Source organism: Lonchura striata, chromosome 6, assembly GCF_050655825.1.
Source record: "Lonchura striata isolate lonStrDom1 chromosome 6, ASM5065582v1, whole genome shotgun sequence".
NCBI classification, from domain to species: Eukaryota; Metazoa; Chordata; class Aves; order Passeriformes; family Estrildidae; genus Lonchura; species Lonchura striata.
This window is the reverse complement of record NC_140708.1, coordinates 12,622,806-12,644,021: the sequence shown is the minus strand read 5'-3', so window position 1 is coordinate 12,644,021 and position 21,216 is coordinate 12,622,806. Positions and strand designations below refer to the sequence as shown.

Below are 21,216 nucleotides of genomic sequence, written 5' to 3'. Positions count from 1 at the left end.
AAAGTGCAAGCCCTGCCCAAGGAGATCCTGCTAGTGTCCCCCACACCCAGCCACCCCAGCCTTTGCTGCTCTCATGCCTCCCACTTCCATGGCACCATGAGGCAAGGCAGCCTCAGGAGCTGGCAGTGCCATTGCTGCCCCAAAATCCCTGGCTGGAGCCTGCTTTTCAGTGGGATTTCAGAGGTCAGCTCCAGCTGGTAGGATCCTAATGGTTTGCTGGGAGATGACCTCTCTCCTGGTGTGAAACTTCTATGGCTGAGGGAGTCAAGGGCTATTGAATTAAAACCCCCTGATATTTCTTCCTTTTTTTCCAGAAAGCATAACTTGCTGCTTCAATGTTTTCTCCTAAGGATTCTGAGCTGCCAAACTCTCTTTCCATCTGTGGCCCATCAGCATCCAGATGGATGCTTGCAGGGTGCCTGTGGAGTTGAACACCATTGCTGCACATGCCCTGCAAGTGTGCTCCAAGGCAGTTGTTATAGTTACAGCTTCACAGCCTACAGGCACTCCAACAATGTGCACAAGTGTTTTTAAGATATCCTATGATTTTTAGACCTTCCTGAAAAGTTAAGTTGCATACCCTAGCAGTCCATATGTACTAACATAGCCAGGAGAGAGGCATGCCTCAAGAATACTTCAATTAAATTACAATTTAAAGGATTTTTTTTTCCTAGACACACTCAGCAATGAGCATATCCTTGCACAGTTTCAAAACTCTGTTTACTACTGCTTTGCACCAGCTGCTGTACAGTAAAATTCAGTGTTTAAGCACCACAGCTGCATCTGAATGACAGGAGTATGATGTGAAATTAAGAATACAGACCATAACATATTTACATATATAATAGCAACAGTAAATAATCTTCATATTGATCACACAAAAGTGCATGAGATAAATATGTATTTCCCAGAAATACTAGCAGCTTTTGCAGGTAATACCCCAGAAATTCTGTATTCCTTGAGAATAAAGGTTCCTTTCCAATGATTTAACAGAGGCAGTCACAGCTTCACTTGCTGCCAATGGATTTCAGACAAAGTTTACAGGGGAGTACCTGGGACTGGAACTGCCTGCTTGATCTTCATGCACAGAGTCTGAATACCCGTCACACCTTGAAAATGAATACAAGATAATTATTGGTTTTCTGCCAGCTGCAGAAACAGCTTTTAATAATATTACAGTGCAGCTCAAGCTAGAAACACATTTCTTCTTCTCCTCACGCATTATTTAGGGTCATTTAATGCCATAGCTGCTCCATGATAGCCCAAATCTCAAAGGAAGTATAGGATTTGAGATGTTAAGTGTACACAATTTGGTGTATCATTTTCAGACAAATGGAAATAATTACAAGGAATTCAGATGTTACCATAAAAATCACAGGAAAATTACAAGAAATTCTGTATTCTAATTGCTTATAGTATACTTCACATTAACCTTAAAAATAATTAGACACAACTAAAGATGTTTTTCTCACAAACTCGCAAAAATATTAACGATGATAGAGCAGTAAACATTTATCAGCAGGAAAATAATCCCCAACTAAATTATGAAGTGAGAGTTAGTCTTAAAAGTGAACTAGCAGTATTTTTTAAGATGCCCCTTACTTACTTCAATTATTTCCTTTAAGTTACAAACAAAAGAATTGTCCTAAGGCAAAAGGGAAGTCTGCATAAATATGCTAAACCACAACCACTGAGAGCTGAATGTGGCACTGTGGCCGCATGGCTGAACTCTGCAGGCTGATTTAACCTGCAAAGCCCATGAGCAGTCTTTCTTCAGATAAACATGCATCCATAAGCATGCACTCTTAAAATATGCAAACACCGAGCCTGCTATTGCTGGGCTAAAGTCAGGGCCCTCTCCTCACCCTTCGTTCATACTCACAGGGCACAGACACTAAGGAGGCCTGGATCCCTTGAAGTTTTCTGGCAGAGGAATCTCTTCATTATGGGGAAGCAGCCTGTACTTTTGCTGACTTGTTAAATTTTGAGAAGAACTGCCCCACTTAGAAGAGAGTACATTAAGTGACACATTCATAGCTCTGCATTGCAATTTGATGGCAAGGGTTTAATAGATTCCTCTTCCCCACCAGTCTTCTGCTGGTGTCTATATCAAAAGTCAGACTGCAGCAGAAAATATTTAAAGGGCCACTCGAGTGTTTACACTTCCTGAATTCATCAGCATATGCATGAAGGCATTTGCTGCTCACAACTGGAGCAGAGAACTACAGTGGCAGATCACCCTAATCACAGAATATTCCTGCAATGAGTGCAGCTTTCCCCACATGGCAAAGTGGGATGATGGATGGAAGATAGGGCTTGATGTGCAGAATGGAAAAATTCACTGTAGAAATCCGACTGCCTCTGGATGCCAGTCACACCTTCCCCTCTGGCCAATACCTGACTGCCTCACAGGAAACAGCAAGGGATGGCACAGGACACACTGGGGGGTTCAATAAGGAAGCCCAGTGTGAAAACCTGGCTGTAAAAGGAATATTTTAGAGGGACAAAACAACAGAAAGAAAATGCATTATGAGTGCCAAGGTCAGAGCTGGATGGACAGAGCTCCCAGCACAGACACAGGAGAAGGAGAAGGTGCCACCAGGTGGGGTGTTAACTATGGGCCAAACCACAGCCAGCAAAGTCCAGGAATCCCCTAAAGGGACAAATTCTCTCTCCTGGGCGTGCCTCAAAGAGAGGAGGTGGGAGGCACCAGTTTTGCTCCCCCTTCTCTCACCAGTCACCTCACTTGGCAGCCTTCAGTCCTGAAAGCCCACCTTGGCAAGGGGTAACACTGTCTGGAGGGACAATGGATGGCTGAGCACAAGTCCAGCAGCCAGGCCAAGTCCAGTTAAGGAGCACTCTCCTTAACCAGGGGAGCTGAGCTGGCTGTAAGGAGGTGATCTCGAGAAGCAGAGCTCCCAACTCAGCACCCAGCAGCTGATAGAAGTCATAAAATGAGACACAACTTATAAACAACATAATTGAGCGTGACAAAATGTATTTGAGTAACTGGATGGCAGCAGATAGCACAGATAAGCAATAATGAGTCAGAGAATATAATGACCGTCATGAAATTTAAAAGATCCTGAAGACATTCAGAAACAACACACTCTCAAATTCCCAACAGAAATTTTTGTCTGTGCAAGAATAAGTAATGACAGGAGGCTGAGAGCTCACTCACACAAGACAGTATTTGAGGATAGGACCATAGCAGGACTTTTAAAAAGATGAATTTGTGATATAATGCAATTATCCGTCATTGAACCATGGAGTGTTTTTACCTTGATTTCTTAAAGAAATGCACCTTCTGCGTTCATGTCACCTGTGTGCACATGTCAAAACAAACATGCACACCTTCCTTTCCTCTCACTAACTTGTAAATCTTCCTGTCTAGCTTTAGCTGTATTTAATAAATTGGATGATATTTGAGAGTTTGGTACATTTTTGGATAGCTTGTGGCTGTGTAGCAAAGAGACTTCCCACCAGCCAGAAAACTGCAGCAGCATCTTCCTCACTGCTGAACCACCAGAGAATATACCACAAGAGCTTAAGGTTAGAAATCCTAATGGGTTGAGGCTTACATTGGGTAGGAGCTGAATTTTAACAAAACCAGTGATGTGAATCCTCTCCCTTCAGTGCCCAGTCCAGTTGCTTGCTGACTGATGGATATCTCTTAAATGTACATCCATTATTGATCTTATGGCATGGGCCAGAGTCAGGTCAGAGATGGGATCCCAGCCTGGATGGAGTGCTGCTCTGGATAATCTGTCTCTGTGTTTCTTGCAGGGTCTCTGGATTAATGGGACCAGCTGCTTTAACTTTCTACCATTTTCACCTTCCCACAGGAGCCGTTTCAGACCAGAGTGAGATCTGCTCTCTTTTGCTCACTTGACCTTTCAGAAGCTCACATGAGCAGCTCCCAAACCAGGCTGCATGCACGGCTTGCTGGGAGCTTGGCACCCCCAGGCACTCGCCTTGTCTGGAGAAATGTTCCTGAAAGCGCTGTACCACTGGCTTGGTATCATTCTGGAAGCCCTGGCTTTGTCACAAAAAAAGACAGAAATTGTTAAATGAGGCTGTCTCGATGTGCATGGCAAACTCTCTCTCCTGCGAAATAAATGTATTTTCATCTGTTTTCAGAGACGGTAAACACAAACAATAAGAGCTGAAATCAGTAAGAATAGTGTATCCTCAGCAGCTCTCACAAGCAGGTGTTGGGGGATGGCTACAATTGAGATTTAGGGAAGGCAACTCTGGAAACCAAGTTTGTTCAATGGGTCAATGCCTTTCAGGCATCATTGTTCATTCCCTTTGTTTTCTAAAAGCATGTTTCTACCCCTTTGCTTGGAAATATGAGATGAAATATGAAATCCCACAAACAAGAACCAACAGCTGAAATGACAGAGATCCAACTCCTCTCCATCTCCCCAAGGGCAGGGCTGGCACCACACTCAGAGCTTTTATACCCTCCTGGTTTAACATGAAGCCCCACAGAGAAAAGCCATCACCCTCAGGTCCCAGAAACCTCAGGGGGGAGGCAGGGCAATCTCTGCAGGAAGCCATGGATGTACTTAGGGACAGAGAAAAGAGAAGGAGAAAAAATATGAAAAATATATTATCAGTAATCTGGCTATTTTTCTGTGAAGGGGGAGCAACCCATAATTTTACAGACCAAAATTCATCACATCACTAACAGGAACACAGGGAATGAACACAAACGAGCATGGAAGCAAACAAAAAACCCCTCCATCATTTATTAGCTTCAGTCCAATCTTTCCATATCTGCCCCAGTCACACAAAAAGTGTGACTAAATTTAAATATTAAATAAAGCAAGGAAATAAAAGCAAATAAAGCAAAGCAATATAAGAGAGGGAAATTATTTAGATCCCTTTGAAATATTACTTTTCCTGTAGAGGTTATGACAACACTCAGAGATGTCTGAGATGATTACAGCTTGGCCTGCTTTCAGAGTGTCCCCTGTCCCCACAGCACTCAGCAAACAGCTCACTGTCCAGCTGGGGTGTTTCAGATTATGAGCATTTTAGCTCATAAAACTCACCTAATATACAAACAACTCCTTACATCATTTTCCTCCTGAAAAACATCTTGGCTCCTCACTGCTGCTGAATCTTCCCCAAAAGCTTTTGAAACAATCAAAAGCATGCAAAGTAAAAATGCACAGAACACCAATATTGAAGTGGTTTAAACTAAAATAAGACAAAGATCATTTCATTTGCAATAGTTCCTAGAGGGTTTGCCTTCCTAACTTTTTAATGTCCTCCTTTGTTCTGTTGTCTCTGCAAAACAACAAGAAAAATCAACTTATACATCCTTATGACTATGATATAGACAAAAGGCCATCTGAGGAGTTTATGGAATGGATAATAAAAGAATAATGTTTTTGGTACTTGGCCTGTCTAAATAATACATCAGGATTGTTCAAAACATTTCCTAATGGCTTTTTTTTTTTTTTCCAAACAATGCTTGTGGTACGTACAGACCATGTGTCCTTAGAAAACAGACATGCTTGTGTTTGACAGGATCATCAGTACCAGAAATGAGCAATATTTTGACAGGAGGTTTATCCGACACTGAAAATCATGCACTTAAACATGTGTGATGTGCACCCGGCATATATTCTCCCATAAAAGGTATTTCACTGCTAAATAGTCACAGACCACTTAAAGGCAGCTGCTTTATGCAATCCTTCCCATACAGGCAATAATATATTTAGATTACAGAAAACTCAAAATACATGACAGATAGCTTGGGGCTTCTCACATACTACTTACAATTATTCTGTACGGTAGCTAAACTCATCATTCCTGGTTAAAAATAAGGACATCTTTAAAGTGTTCACTTACTCTGCTAAAGCTGTCGTGTTGAAGGACTTATCCTGAATGCTGAAACAGAAACAAGAAAACATCAGATAAATCAGCAAGGCAGGCAGGCTCCCCGTATCCTCCTCAGCTGTAGGAACACATGCACAAACATGGCATTGTGAGGCACGTCTACATCTCCGTGGGCTCGCTCTACATGCACAGCTCTACCTTGGGCTGCTCTGCACATGCTCATAATCAAGAAACCACAGGGATTAGTCCTACAACACTCACAAAGCCCAGCCAGCAGCACCCAGAATCCAGGCAGGGGTACAGGTAGGCTGTGAGGCTTGGATCATCATCTTTGATAGCTGTAACTGTGCTGTTAATAAAGGCTTACGTTTACAAACTCTTTGGCATTCTGTCCTTTAAATGTTTGCTCTGTGTAATTGGCTCATCAAACACAGGGTTTTTTTACTTAAATAGGGTTGCCCAGCTAAGCTTCTGGAGGTTTTCTTGTTAAGTGATCTCTTACATGCTCAGCTCATGGCCAAACCCCAAGGGATTCTATGGAGAAAAAAAAAAATCTGGCAGAAAGGACAAGTGGGAAAAGGTTATTAAGCTAACAGCAAGCAGTAGATGAAACCATTCCTGTGAAAGGGCATAGGCTGCTGTGCTCCTGCAACAAAACGTTTCTGACCTGATGTATTACATTCAGCAGGGTCAGCTCAGGATATTGCAAACTGCTGGGTTTGAGGCAGCCGTGGAATTCCCCCTCCAACAAAACCCCTCAAATCCAATGAGCACACTCTTGGATCATCCTGAAATCTTACAGCAGCAAAAAAGAAAAAAAAAAAAAAAAAAAAAAAAGCGTTCAGCAAACAACCTCACTGCTACATAGCAGAGATGGAATTTTGTTGTTGTTGTTGTTGTTTGGGCTGAGGGAGAGAAAGCGAAGCAGACAACGCCTTGTGAGCACTCCTGTTTGTGACAAAGGCATCTCAGACGCCAGCATCAAGCCGAGCAGGGATAAAGAGAGGCAGCTCCTCCTCCTCCTCCCCGCAGCAGCAGCTTGTGCCTCTGCGTGGTGTTGACACACATTTCTCAGGCAGGAATCACAGCCTGACAATGGCTTTTCTTTCAGCAGCAGCACTAACAATGCATCGCATCTTCCCCCGCCCCAGCCTCCCCACCTCTCACACACACTGCCTGCTCTACGCTTTCTTATACTTGTACATATACATCAATGTGCATAATGGCATGAGTTACCTGGGGATCAGAACATCACAGCCAGTCTGCAGGGACCTCTGCCCTTCAGAGAGCAGGTTTTGTGAGAGCAGGATGAACAGAAAAGCTAAATTTAATGGGTAGTAATTAAATCCTGCCTTAAAACTGAAAATTTACAGTTCTATTGCTCTGACCATACAAATACAAACTTCTTTATTGCTATTCTATTTGCAGGACAGCAATTGAACAAAGGTATTCTTCTAGATGATGTGGGAAATAAAAGTTCAATTTACATGCTCAATAAGTAGAGTGCCACTAAAATTAAGTGACTTTTTTAAAGGAATATATTCCAGAATGCTTAAGTGAATGCTTGACTCTTATTTGGAATGGTTAGGCTGGGTTCACAGCTAGCACTTCAAGTGTATCATAGAGGAATCACTACATTTTATCACAAAATTGCACTGACAAGCATCACAGCTTGGCTAGAGTAGAATTTAAAGACTGGGTACCTACACACACCCCACAAGAAACGAGGCTCTTACAAACATGACTTCTCTATTTGTGGGTGCACAAGTCAAGGTCTAATGCTCTGCGAATTCATTCCCTGTGCAAACGCATGCAGCACTCTGATGTATTCCTGGGAAGATAACAGGACTGAAGATCAGTTTGTAAGGCAGGGATCCTTTGGGCTGAGGACAAGGTTAAAGCATCATCACTTTTCTGTTGTTTGTCTGGACTTTGGTGCTGGACAGCAATTGCTGAATCTCCTTTAGGGAAACACTTAACGTTGCAGCTCACCCCCAGACTTCCACTAGTTTTAAAGATAGCACTGACCAGTGTAAGAGGAGAGTCTCTTGCTGTAAGGTCGTGAAAGCATTCAACAAAATGAAATTTCATGTAAAACAGGCATCACAATAACACATGCAGATAAGTAAAGACCAGACAAACTCAGAAGCCTGATTCAGAACAATGGCCCTGCCAGATAAATGGAGCCATCCTGCTCCTGGGGAGCACAGGAGGAACTACAGCAGAAAGTAATTTGTCTTCAGGGGCAAACACTCATTTCAACAGCAATGTTGGCTTGGGTCTTCTTGGCTGACCCCAGCTCCTTTCCCCTGCTTCCCATCTATGTGCTCAGGGTGAGACCAGAGCAGGCAAAGAGCCTCTGGCCTCCCAAGGGAGAGCTAAAGGTGCTTGAATCTGCATCTCTGCTTCCTTATAAGTCCCAGGCACAGAGAAAACCTAAAACTGCTGTTAGCTCCTTATTTTCAATAATGATGTGCAAGGGCCAGAATGCTACAGAGCATTCACTCTTTAGCACACTGAACAGAAATTCTCAGTGCCAGATGTATTTCATCACATATTCAGCTGACATGCCAGGCTTCTCATTACACCAAAGTCTCAATGAAAATAAAGCTACACCTATGTGTGAAGTAAGCTTTGAAATTCCCCATGGAATAACAGATAAACTTTTGAGGACCTTTTATCTTGAATCCATCAGAATACGTATTTCTGAAATTCTGAAAATAAAGGCTTTTAAATTAGTTTTTAATTTTTTCTTCTGAACAGCTTCAGTGATTCATATTTTTGCAAATCCTATGTCTAGGAAAAGACACTTTCTCTGCATTAAAGCTTCCCATTTTATACCCAGTTTTGTTCTTACTCTCTTTTGCCAAGTGTTGCTCTAGCCAACATAAACATCACATGACAGCCCTTTGCTTACAACAAAAATGCCAGATCCCCAAAACAAGCATCTACATACATTTTGGAGATACCAAGATTCAGAAATTTGTTGCTTTTCACTTCTGGAAGTTTGACTAATATATTGCCTATTTATGGCTGACAAACAGATTGGTGTAGAAATTCCATTCTTTATTTGGTTTGTACCATCAGGAGAATTACTGCTAGGTCAGGAAGGAGGATGAAACAGGAATCACAGCATCCAGCTTGGTTTTGCACATAACAGAGACACATATTCAAAATAAATTGTATGTTCATAGCTCAGAACAGCATTAGTTGGCAGCGAGTGACAAAGGCAGTGTAAGTCTGCAAAAGGAGAGAGAGATCGTGAGGCAAAAGTGGGCAGAAATAATTCTGGCTTCAGCAGAACAGGAGAGAAAAACAATCAAAATGTCACAAAAAAGAAGGAGGAACAGTGAAGCTCTCCAAGCTTCAGTTGTCTAAAAAGTCACACACCCCATTTCCCATGCCCACACCCCTGCAGGCTTTGTGGGTCTTTGGGTTCACCTGCAGAACAGAACCTTTGCCTCAATTCCCTGAATTTGCTCATCTCACTAAATGATTGTTTTCTTTTCAGGGTGTTTCTGACTCGGACAAATGATGAGGCCTTTCAACCCTAACTACAGAATAATGAAGAATTTGTACTGGGAAATAAACTGTATTTTAAAGGGGAAATTACACATTTACAAAGAACTCTAAACTCTCTAAGGTTCTGGAAAAGTTAGTATTATGCAAATAATATCTACTACCTAATGAAAAACTCGGTGCAAGCCTATAGGGTGTGATTAGCATGTATTGCCAGACTATTTTCTTTATTATTATTTGTTATTCCACAGAATCCCAAGTGCCTGTGCTGGAATTGCTGCACCAAAGGCAATTATATTTTGCAGTGCAGTCAGGCCATACAAAGGAGCTGCCCTGGGCACTGTGGAAGGGTGTGAGAGGCACAGTGTGACACACTGCAGGATGAGGAGCCCAGGACAACGCCCTCCAGCTCGGGGAAGAAGTTACTCATGTTCCACTACCCAAATAAAGGGAAACTTGGAATGGTCTCCCCACTACTGCCTCTCTGGATGAAGCCAAGTCATCCCTGCCAGACCTGGCTGAGCTCAGAGACTCATAAAAATACCGAGCAAATTTGTTTTTCTTGGAGCATGTGTGCTCCTGCCAAGAAACAATGCCCTGAGGTGCTGCAGCCGTGCTTCACCTCCCTCTCAAGCTGTACCCACGGGGAGGTGCAGAGTCCCCCTGTCTGCATGCACAGTGTTTGCTGCCACCAGCAGAGCCCCTTCAGCCCCACTGCTCTGAGGAGCAGATAAAAACGCTACCTTGGCAGGTCACACTGCTGCTTCTGAGGCCACACTGCTGACTTTTCTTTAGGCAGTAAAGCAGTAACTCATTTCTGACTTTGGCAAATCTGTTGTCTTCCCACACACAGGATTTTCTTGAGGGGTAAAGGCAGGAATCATTCTGGAGCAAATGTGAGCACTGGGGATGGCTCCAGTGCCTTCTCTTTCTTCAAGAGTGATCCTGCAGAATACTTTTGCTATTTTCCAATCTGTAAGGCATAAACCAAGAAGCTGCCATGTGAGAGAGGAGTCACATGCTCTCTCCTGTAGTGATAAATACTGAGTGCTACATGCTGCAGCTCAAAATATTCATGTGTTCACTGACTTGCTTTCGTGGCGAGCAGCCTGCCTTTTTATGGGCAACATTCTCCAAGACACCAGCAAACATCTCAGGAGAAAATAAACTAAAATACAGCAGTTACATGTAGGAGCTGACTGGTGAGCACTCAATCCAGCTTCTACATCTGTGACCTAGTTAGGACATCATCTGAGAGGGGCAACCTGGGGGAAAAGCACTCAGCTGATTTTGCTGTGTGTCTCAAAATGAACTGACAGGCTCACACAGGAAGAGACTCTGGCTGAGCATAGGTGCAGACACAGTTCTCATAATCCAGTCCAGGAAAATTCCATAAGGTGCCTTTCTGTTGGGTTGGGTAAAGCTTGGTGCACCTGCACAGACCTTCAGGGCATGAATATATATATTTTCTAAAGACATTTTAGTGGGAATCAAACTGCACATAATTACTGGCTCAAGCTTTTTAAGCAGTAACCCCATACACACTCCCATAGTACATCCAAGTTTGCACTGAGGAGGGGCACATCTACCCTGTAGCTCAAAAGGCACAGATCCCTGCTCCTTTAAAGGGAAAAATATCATGGAGGTACACAATTTTTTGCAGATTGTGGCCCTCTACAGTGCCATAACTTTATCACATTTCTGCAGCCCAGGTGCACATACCTAAGCAGGCACTGGCAGTGGGAGAGCTGCCTCCAGCACAGGGAATTGCTGGGGCAGGGAGCCCACACCAAGCTCTGGTGGAAGATCACATCACTCCTGCTCAAACAGCATCAGCTCATTTCACACAGGCCTCTGGTCTGAGGAGGAGTGCTAAGCTGGAAATGCAGAACCATGCCTCTACTTTTGTTACTAAAGAGCAAGTTGTTTCGTGGAGTCTCATCAGATGAAAATCTCTGCAGAGCTGCCCAAGAGTCATCATCCAGCACTCACAGGGCTGCCCAAGTGGTGCTACTGACTGAGCTCCTGCTCAGCTGCAGGGATTCTCTGCAGAGAATTTGATACCGTCACAGATGACAAAACTGTTTCCAGAAGGTTTTCACCATAGTCAGGCTAGGCTCAACACAGCACTAATTCAGAACCAGTTTTTCTTTTCAATATTGCAAGAGGAAAAATATACACATATCTTTAATGGTTATGTTTATGTTCATTCCAAATATCTATTCACAGAATCATATACCTGAAAGGCTTCGGTATTTGTCTTTTTTCACATCTGCCTGTAGCAGTGCACTCACCTGTGAGGTATTTTGCAGATCTTTCTCCTCCTTGTAACTAGCAGTCCAGTTCATACTACCTTTCATCACCTGTACCTTTATCCTCCCAGCAGCAGAGAAGCCAGAATGATATAAAATAAAATCAATACCAATCTAGAGGACACGTATCAAAACCAACCTAAAGCAATTGCTGTCTAATTTCAGAGCTTATTCTCAGTGACATACAGAAGCACCTCTTTAATTAGCATTGTCCAAGAGCTCCATTATCAGCAATTATGTGTTTTTAGAGGACACCTGGCCTTCCCCCAGGCATTACTGTGCACACGTGGCACTCACTGATTAGTCCTACTGATATCTGAGGGACAGGCCAGGTAACATCAAAAACAGATTTGCCATGAATCCTCTCTAAGCTTCTTTCTAGTTTACAAAACCTGTCATTGGGCATTTCTACCCTCTGACCACCAGCAGCAAACACCCACAGGCTGCTCTCAGAGGGCTGGGCAGCTGCACCAGGGGCCATGCAAATCTTTGCTAATTACACCACCCAAGGATGTTACCCACAGTATTTATAGCCAATAGGACTGATCCTTGTGACCACATGTGCCTGAATTTTGGGTATGAAGACAGGCTCTCCAAGGCCCTGAATATTTTCTTTCTCAAGAGCTTACTTCTTATTTTCTATTTTTGCTGCACTGCAGGAAAATCTGATACAGACAGATTATGAACTATTAATGTATAAACTAACCCAGGACATGAAATTTGAAATTACACCATTATGTGAAGCTTATGCCATTTAACAACTACTTTATGTATTTAGATCACATTCAGAGAATTCCGAATAATCACTACTGTTTGTGTGACACCAGGAATGCCGACTGAAGTTCAGAAAGAAAACAGAAATAAATGCAGTTGCAAAAGTATAACCTGTAACTTAAGTGTCCTGTGTAATAAATAACCAGAACTGCTTTTCTTTTGGAAAGGAAAAGAATAGTCTCTGTATTTCATTTTCAAAAGGAAATATAGACAGTAACACGTGTATGCTTAACAGTGGATTTAGATTTACTCTGCATTACTCTGAACACTTGAAATGTCTGAAAACCTGAAAATAATACTCCTTCCCACATCAAAAACAGGGAGAAGCAAGGAGTCTCCATTTGCACGCATCAGATACAACTGTACAAGACATGGGATCCCACAGAGAGCTTTTTAACCCCATTCACTGCAGTCAGTTTCTATACATATAAATCTTCTTACTCTTTTGCCAAGGGCTTATTAATTTCAGGGGCTAGGATGGTCAGAGAAGAAGATGATGTCATTAAGTTAAAATGGATGTGATGTCTTTATTTATATGCTCTCTTCTGAACTTACATCAATAAATATAAACCCAGGACAGATCCAGATTCTCACAGGCCCCTCTGGAGCCCATTCTGAGCCATGGAAAAAAATCCTACAAAGAACTACATTTAGTCAACTTATTCCTGGCTGTCAATTCAGACATAATATTTCTTACTAGCCATCTTAATCTCCTAGAAAGGAAAACCTGTCCAAATGTCAGAAAAGAAAATAATGTGGTGGACAAAACAAAGAAAATCCTCATTGGGGAATATAATAGGAAGGCACAAGCAAAATCCAGAATAGATCCAGCAAATATAAGCAAACAGTCCCAATGTAAAACAGTTGTGATGGGCAGCTGATGGAGGTATTCCATTTTTGTGGAGTTTTATTAAGCTCCAGTTGCTCATTCCCATTTCTGCCATGAAAAGTCCATGGTAACAATCCTACTTTTTTTTTTTCCCAAGTTGTTTTCTGAATTACTATTCACTAAATGTGTAGTCAGTGACATTTGAAACCTACTGATTCAGGCCATTAACTTTTCTAATATCATGATCCATTGACATGAGAAACATCTCATCAGTTATACCATATTCCCCTGCATTCCCCTTGTATTTCTCCAAAATGCTGTGAATAAGCCATCAAATATTAGCAGCCACAGTCAGTGGTCAATTCCTGCTCAGCTTCCACCTTGCTGTTTTAATTTCTTCTGCTAGCAAATAGACTTCCTCTGTTTGGCTTCTATTTCTGTGCAGGCTCATGATCTGTTCTTATGTCCTACCGTGCACTATTTTAATTTACCAGCACAATCCACAGCTCCTCAGCACAGACATAAATTTGTTCTTCCAAAGTCAGGGAATATTTTTAACTTTCAATACATTTTGGGGTGCGTTGGTTTTGTTGGATTTGTTTTTTGGGTTTTTTTCCAAGTATTTTTTTCTTTTATATTGAGGGAAAGACAGAGGAGACTGTATTTCACCCAAATGTTCATTCTCAGCATATTGTGTCTTGCAACACAAAGCAGTAAAACAGCCAGGACTGGTCACAGCACTCTTAAATAATACAATCCTCTTATATAATATTCAATTTTGTGGCATAAAATCATAACCCTACAGAAAATACAAGGAAATGGCACATACTATAAAGCATAAATGTCTTATACACATATTCAAATTTATTTCCTCATCACTTAGAAGGATTTTCTTTTGTACAGTGGTACTTTGGGGAGGAGAAGAACCTGTGGCAGTCATTGAAAGAAGGACCTAATTTCTTTACAAAGCTGAGGAAATAGCCACATAACCACACACCATCTGTGCTCCTGCCTTTTTATTCTCCTGCTGCACTGCCTCCTGCTCAATGTGTGTGTGTTTGTCTTGTGGGCTGGCTTGGCTGCCTGCTCAGGAGTGTCCTGAGGTGGCACTGAGCCCAAGGTGCAGACATGCCCTGTGCCAGGGACACTAGGACATCTCCTCTCCATAGGAATGGAGTCTCTTGCCCCAGACACCAGGATGGGAGTCCTGGCACACCCTGATTTACCATCCATGCCCCACAGAAAGGTTCCACCAACAGCCAATTATCTTCACGGGGATAAGTTCAGTACTTGTTTCCAACTCCTGCGAGGAGAAGCTCTTCCAAGGACCAGGAGAAACCTCACTAACAGGAATTTGCAAAGACCTTTCTTCTCCTTCTGGCTCAGGGCATCTCACAGGGGTCTCCACAATCAGCTCTAGAGTGCTGTAACACACAGAGGGCAGCACTCAGCCCTTCAGTTTTGCATTCCCTATTCTCCTTTTGTTATATGCTTGAATATGTTCTCATCCCATGTTTGCAACAGATTTTAAGGTTCAAAAAGAATCTGAAAGCAGTAATCTTCTCTGGGAAGACCTTGTGCTACATTACAACAGCTGCTGACACTGAACAAATGACCTCTTTCACATAAATTCGGTCCCAATGCAAACTATTTGTTACTTGGATATTTCCTGTATGGACCTGCTGAAAGGGAGCAGAGAACCATGTGGGAAAGAAATTTATGCAGAAAGCAGCTTTACCACTTTGCTATCTATTGCAGAAGGGCAGGGTACATTACTTCTCCCTTTTGAAGCATTTAAATCCTTTGTTGTAAAGCACATCAAGTATTCTTAATGACATGATCACATTTTCTATCTCAAATTGTAAGTCCCCCTGACCCTTTGATAAACTAGAGAAAATTGATTTTGGTTTTCCACTACTCAGAAAGTTGTAAATATACGAAAGACATTTTCATTCTAATTTTAATGATATTTTCCGTCTAGCAGTTCTGCAGCATCAATCATAAAGATACCAATCACAGAAAAAAAGTTCTATTTCTAGGTGAGCTATCCATTTTTTGAGAGAAGTAGAGTCTTTATAAAAATTCTCAGAAGCAGAGCCAGTGAAAAGCAATAACTAATCCTTTAAAGCCTGAATGTAATAAATTTTCTTTTTTTTTAATATTACAAGGAAAGGATGTCTTGTCTTTATATTAACAAAAAATGCTGACAGTACTTATTAAAAAAGAGCAATGAAAGCTGTAGTCTAAATGTAGACATATTCAGGAATATTCAGAGCTACAGTATCTTCCCTCTCTTTGCTGAAGCTTGAAGAACTACAGCCTACACTTCCTAACCCAAATCCAGGCTCTCAATCCCACATTTAAGCACCTACACAGTTTCAGCCTAATTTTAGGTAGCCACCAAGCTGACAACCCATGGCCAATACACACACTGCTAATTCAGTGTCTGGGATGATGGTTGTAAAGGCTCTGGGATTATGCCTAACACTACAGCTGTGTTGATGCATGCTCTCTACAAATATAGAAAAGAAGTCCTCCAACACACCCAAACTCAGCTCCAAGAGTTATTAAGGCACCAACCCAGTTACCAGCTCAGGGCATATTTGTTCTTCTCTCCCACCCCCTCCTTTTTTCTGTTCCTCACAGATCTTCTCAGCTCTGATTAGCTACCCCAGAGTTAACTACCCTCAGCCCCTGGGGGTGCACAAGGGATAATGCCAAGCAGGATAACTCTGAGCATTTCCCACCAACCCCACAGAGGTGGTGCCACCCATGGGTTGGCAGTGAGGGCCCTTGCTCTCTTTTCCCTCAATACTGCACTTGGCAGATCCCACAACACTTGTCTCGAGCAACCAGCCACTCGAGTGTTTTGAGAGAATGGGCTGAAAAGTGACTTTATAATCTGCCCAATAGGTAAATGTATTCAGGCAGAGCAGGGAAAAGCCATTCTCCAAAGCAGTACAGTTCTTACCACAGCATTACTCATAGCTGCGTGGAGAAACAGGAAAACCAGATCATCTATAGCCACCAAAAAGTGAGCATGACTCAACTGCAGTGACTCACAGTTCTGACTAACCTGTTTAATAGTTCTTTTTAAAAGAGCCGCTTTTGTGTGTTCTTCCTCAATTGCCTTCCACTGCACAGTTTTAAAGCGATTGCCAAAACACAATCACAGTGCAGATCTAAGCAAACCATGACGACATATAAATGTATTTTAAAACTTTAAATAAAACATCTAGTAAATAAGTGTTAGGCAGATGTATTTGTCTAGAACCTAGCAGATTATTTCTTAGTCAAACATCAGGCAAATCCAGCTGAATGCCAGGCTGGGAGGATGGAGGGTTGAGTCATGCTCTGCCTGTACCCAGCCTGCAGGTGCACTGCACTCCTCACATTCTGTTTTGCGCAGTGAATTTCCAGCAGAATAAAAAAGTAGCTGAGTCCTCTCCCAGAAGAAAATGCAGCTGGGGTCAGGAACAGCAATGTTTTTAAGGAGAACTTGAGGAACAGTCACCACCCAGCATAAAGCAGTTTACATTTTTAAATCAATAGGGATATTGTAATAGAGATGGAAGTTTAGAGTTCATTCATTATTAGCCCACTCTTCACTACAGGGTAAATATTCCTCCTTATACACCCTTAAATTAATCCCCACTATCAAAAATGTTTATAAAACCCTAACTACTCTTTGCATCTGTATTGCAGAGTAGACAAATTAATTTATTAATAGCTCATTCTTACAAAAAGTCATAGGTCAAACACCAAACAGGAAGGAGAAAAGTAAGCAAATGAAACCCATTCTCCAAGTGCATCATCAAAAACAGGGGTTTTCTAAATTCACCAGTTACAACAAAGTGTCCTGTCAGCCTCTGCAGCAAATGAGGCTCATATCCACTCAAAGAAGGCAGAACTAACCAAAAAGGCTGGGAAATCAGCTGAAGAGACTTACAGAAATTGACCCTTATATGGTGCTTTAACTCATCTGGAATTCTACTCTATCTCTTGGTGAGTCTGCAGAGGTACCACATTTCAAAATTACACTTAACATCTAAAACTACACATGCAATAAATCATCCATGTAACATTCCTCAAGAGTCACTAAGCAGCTTTATCTGACACTGCCACTAATGGAAAAGAGGATTAATGGGCTTTGCTATTATCTATTGCCCACCCTTGACTGTAGAAAATCCAGTTGTTTTCCCCAAGTTGTTGCTGAGTGCCTTGACCTAAATGCCTACTTACAGCCTTAGGTAAATGTTGTTATTTCAAGGGTTAGACAGTAACCAAGGACAGATTAAATTTAATCCATACTGAAAGTACAAATTGATTGATGCATGGATTGATTGACAAGTGCTGACCACCAGTCAAGCATCTCTTTCTGCTTTCTGGAATAAAGTTTCCAGAACATTTTTCTCAGAAAATGTTTATTTATGTGTGCTGAATTTTTTCAGAAATGTTTACTTATGCGATGAACTCTTGGATTTTCACTGTCCTCAGCACCGTCACTCCCTTGCTTGTGTAGTGTATACTTTCAAACAGATCTGGAACTGTTCCACACTCAAAAGTGTGACTAAGCTATTACAACTAATGCAGAAGTCATCGTAATAAACCTTTAATCCACCTTTAGGAGTTTCATCTCCACCTTAGGAGATGAAACTCCTAAAGGTGGAATTTCAAAACTGCAGAGCCTTTGTATATAACAAATATGCCAATGCACAAATATTTAAATACCTTTTGATTCACAGCAATATAAGGCTATAAAGCATTTCCTCCAAGTTATTTTTAAGAAGTGGTCATTTCATTTCCTTGGAAAAATTACACTATGCAAAAACGGTATGATGCAACCCTGCATTCATTAATATTTCATTTGTTGGCAGAAGCCAGCTCCAGTTTTCAAAATCCATTATGAATGTAGGGAATTATGCCCATGAAAGAGTGAGTCACAACACTGCTGCCACTTGAAATAAGTCATCATCATCAAAATTTTTCATAATGTCCTCTGATCTGTGCAAAAAATAACTTTCCACTTAAATAGGAAAAGTTTAACAAAACTAGAAGCACATATTTCAGATATAATCTCAAAAATAGTGACCTTTTCTGATATTTTTTAGAAGTAGTCTTATCAAAATGAAATGTTTATTCTATTACATAATAGAACGTTATGTACCTACATACAAAAGAATTACTACAAATTTCAGAGAGATAAGGAGGAATTCCTGAAGACCCAGACAGGCTTTTATTACCTGGCTGCATTGCAACAGCCTGCAAAGGAAAAGTCCCAGCAGCTACACTTGCTGTTAACTCCTGATTTCTGTCCTACAGAGAGCTCCAGAGGAATTCACCAGCAGCAGTGCAGCTCCCCTGCTCCCAAAGCACAGGTCTGTGATATTCTGCACAGAATATCCCCTCAGCCCCAGGCCTTACCCAGGCATTTCCCTGGAAAGTCATTCCTGTGTTAGATGGGGACTCCTCCCCATGGAGCTCCCGGGAGGAGCAGAGCTGGACCAGCCTCTGCAGCAGAAAGTCCTGCTGGCTGCACAGACACCCCACCTTTGCCTTGCTGTCCCCTGCACTGTTGTATTTTCTTCACCCACCTCATCTCCCACCTGCAAAGCTGCTGGTCTCCTCAGGCTCTCAGGAGGACAAATCTTAGAAGTTGTTACTTAAAGTGTCCCCTCTGCAATTAAAGATTTTAAGGAAATAGCCTCAAAACTTCTCATCTATAAGCAGACTGCCTCATTCTTCCACAAGTCAAAGGAGGTGAGCAGCATGTCTGCTTCCAACCTAGGTTTATTGCCATAATTTTAAATTGTCACTATACAATGATGTAGACAGCACAATCCATTTCTTGGTACGGAACATCCACCTATGCCATGAAACACCCCAGGAATCTGAAAAACCACATAATTCCCATAAGTCAAGCCACCATGCAGACATCTGTGTTTCTATATAAGGTTCCTCAGTGTGCAGTTTTCAGAATATAATTGTTGCTGCTGCTTAGGTCAACAAGACCTTAGATTTCACCCAGTTTTAAGATTAGAAATGACCACACAACTATGAGTATCTGAAAACCTGTCATTAATCTACTAAAACATCCATGTAAATCCATTTCAGATACCAGTACAAAGGCACTTAGCAAAGTGCCTTCCTTCTATTACTCACACAAGCATAAATTAAAAATATATCAGCACCATTTGAATCCAACTTCATACAGAGCTACTTTGAACTGTTTCTAGCATGACTTTGCTAAATTCCTAGACATTGAATATGAGCTTGAATATTCTTTTCCAATTGCTGTTTAAAGTAAGATCAAAACTGGAAATGACTGGAGTCACAAGTGAAGGGATTAAAAAAAGTGGCGTTGCTTTTTTAAAAATCAGTCTAAGGAAACTGAAGGGGAAGAAAGAAAGGTGATTGTCTGGCAGGGACCTGCTGATGCTCTCTGGTTTACTGACACCAGGTCAGTAACCTGCTAATACCCCCTTGTTCCACAAACCTGCATGTTAACAAGCCTCTTGAGTTGTGCAGTCAGAGCCAGGCTAAGGACAAGATTAAAAAAAGGAGAAACACTGCTCTTACATGTGAAAAAAAAATTTAGAAGTTAATTAATTGTTGATTGTGAGCAGGAAACAAACCCATTAATATATCGTAAAGAACACAGATACCTCAGGTCATGGTTGGCAAGAAGGCTGACAGAAACTGAATTGGTCAAGTGGGCTGGGAAGAGACACTGAAAGAAAACAGAGGAGAGGGGAATCAGTCTGGTGTTGAACTTGAAAAAGAAAAGACAGAGAAGTGAAAAGATTGAATCGTGAGAAGTTTCCTGTGAGCACAGAATGAACTAATTGTGATAACAGAAATATTAGACTAGAATAAAAGGTACTGATAAGAGCCAGGGTAATTTATCTTTCCAGTATTAATAGAGACACAGAAAGCATTTTTTTCCCTCCAAAACTTGTAACAAAGTCCTGCAAACCAAACTGTTTAGATGAGACTTCTTGTGAGTGACCCATTCTTACTGTGCAGGCTAAAGACACTGCCATGCTTGACATCTTTTCCAGCTATAGCTAAAAATAGTCTGTCAGATCTCTGAAAATTTGCAAACCTAATTATTCCAAGGCAGAAGTTTGGACTGGTAAATATACTTGATTTGTTTTGCATTCCATCCAAAAAAATCAGGGATGTTACACCATCTTTTTCATTGAAATGATGCTCAAAGACAAAAAAGCCATCTGGAAATTCCAGATATGGAGCCAAGCCCAGGGACTGCTCTTTAACCTCAGCACCCCAGAGAGTGAGGACTCAAAGCCAAGGAAATAGATACACAGACAGCAACATATGCAAACAGGAAAACACAATCTGCATTTCTCCTTTGTTTCTATATTCATCAAACTGCATTTCTGTATCTGCAAATTATCAGTTGGTTGTGTAAATATGAAGGCTATTCTTATATGCATCAAATCATGATAAAATCAATGCCAATTGTATGAAAAAGTGATTTTTTTTGTGTGTACCAATTTTGATCTTTTGGTAGTTTGCTGGTACTCTAGGATTGAGAATATTCTATGGAGTACAGTTTATAAGAACCTCTGTGAGTCTGAAACAACTAGAAATAGTTACAACACTGACTGATAAGAACTCAAATTAAAATTAGAATTATCATAAAATTAAAAACTTGGTTTTGTACCCATTTTCCTTTCTGGATGTGATCAAAACCAGTTTAACTTCAAAAAAGAAGTAATTTATTAACAGATTTGTATGAAGACTTTTTCATGTGCTACTACCTCAGATGAGTATAAGATGTATGCTGCAATTTACATCAGCCACAGAGAGATTTCCATTTTAATTAATTCTCTCCTATTGCCAGCTCTAATTTGCAGATGTTGTAGGCTTTCAGCCCAAAACAAAAGCAGAAATTCTGGCATGTTC

General features: G+C 41.4%; 1 protein-coding gene across 23 annotated transcripts in view; it reads right to left on the bottom strand.

Annotated features, from left to right (window-relative positions):
* The window catches only part of FAM13C (family with sequence similarity 13 member C), a 116,008-nt gene that overhangs the window by 40,496 nt on the left and 54,296 nt on the right, over window positions 1-21,216 (bottom strand). For 14 of the 23 annotated variants that reach the window (XR_014956261.1, XM_085583246.1, XM_085583252.1 and 11 more), the window contains 3 exons: window positions 19,953-20,017; window positions 5,866-5,904; window positions 1,053-1,109 (listed from right to left, as the gene is read on the bottom strand). The exons of 1 other annotated variant lie outside the window; for it this stretch is intronic. Coding sequence is in view for 21 of the 22 variants with exons in the window: in XM_085583246.1 (XP_085439372.1) it covers window positions 1,053-1,109; window positions 5,866-5,904; window positions 19,953-20,017 (161 nt within the window). In the remaining variant the exon portion in view is untranslated. Of the gene's footprint in view, window positions 1-1,052; window positions 1,110-5,865; window positions 6,046-19,952; window positions 20,018-21,216 lie in introns of those variants that run through there. 8 more of the 23 variants (XM_085583247.1, XM_085583235.1, XM_021535095.4 and 5 more) reach the window with 4 other exon arrangements.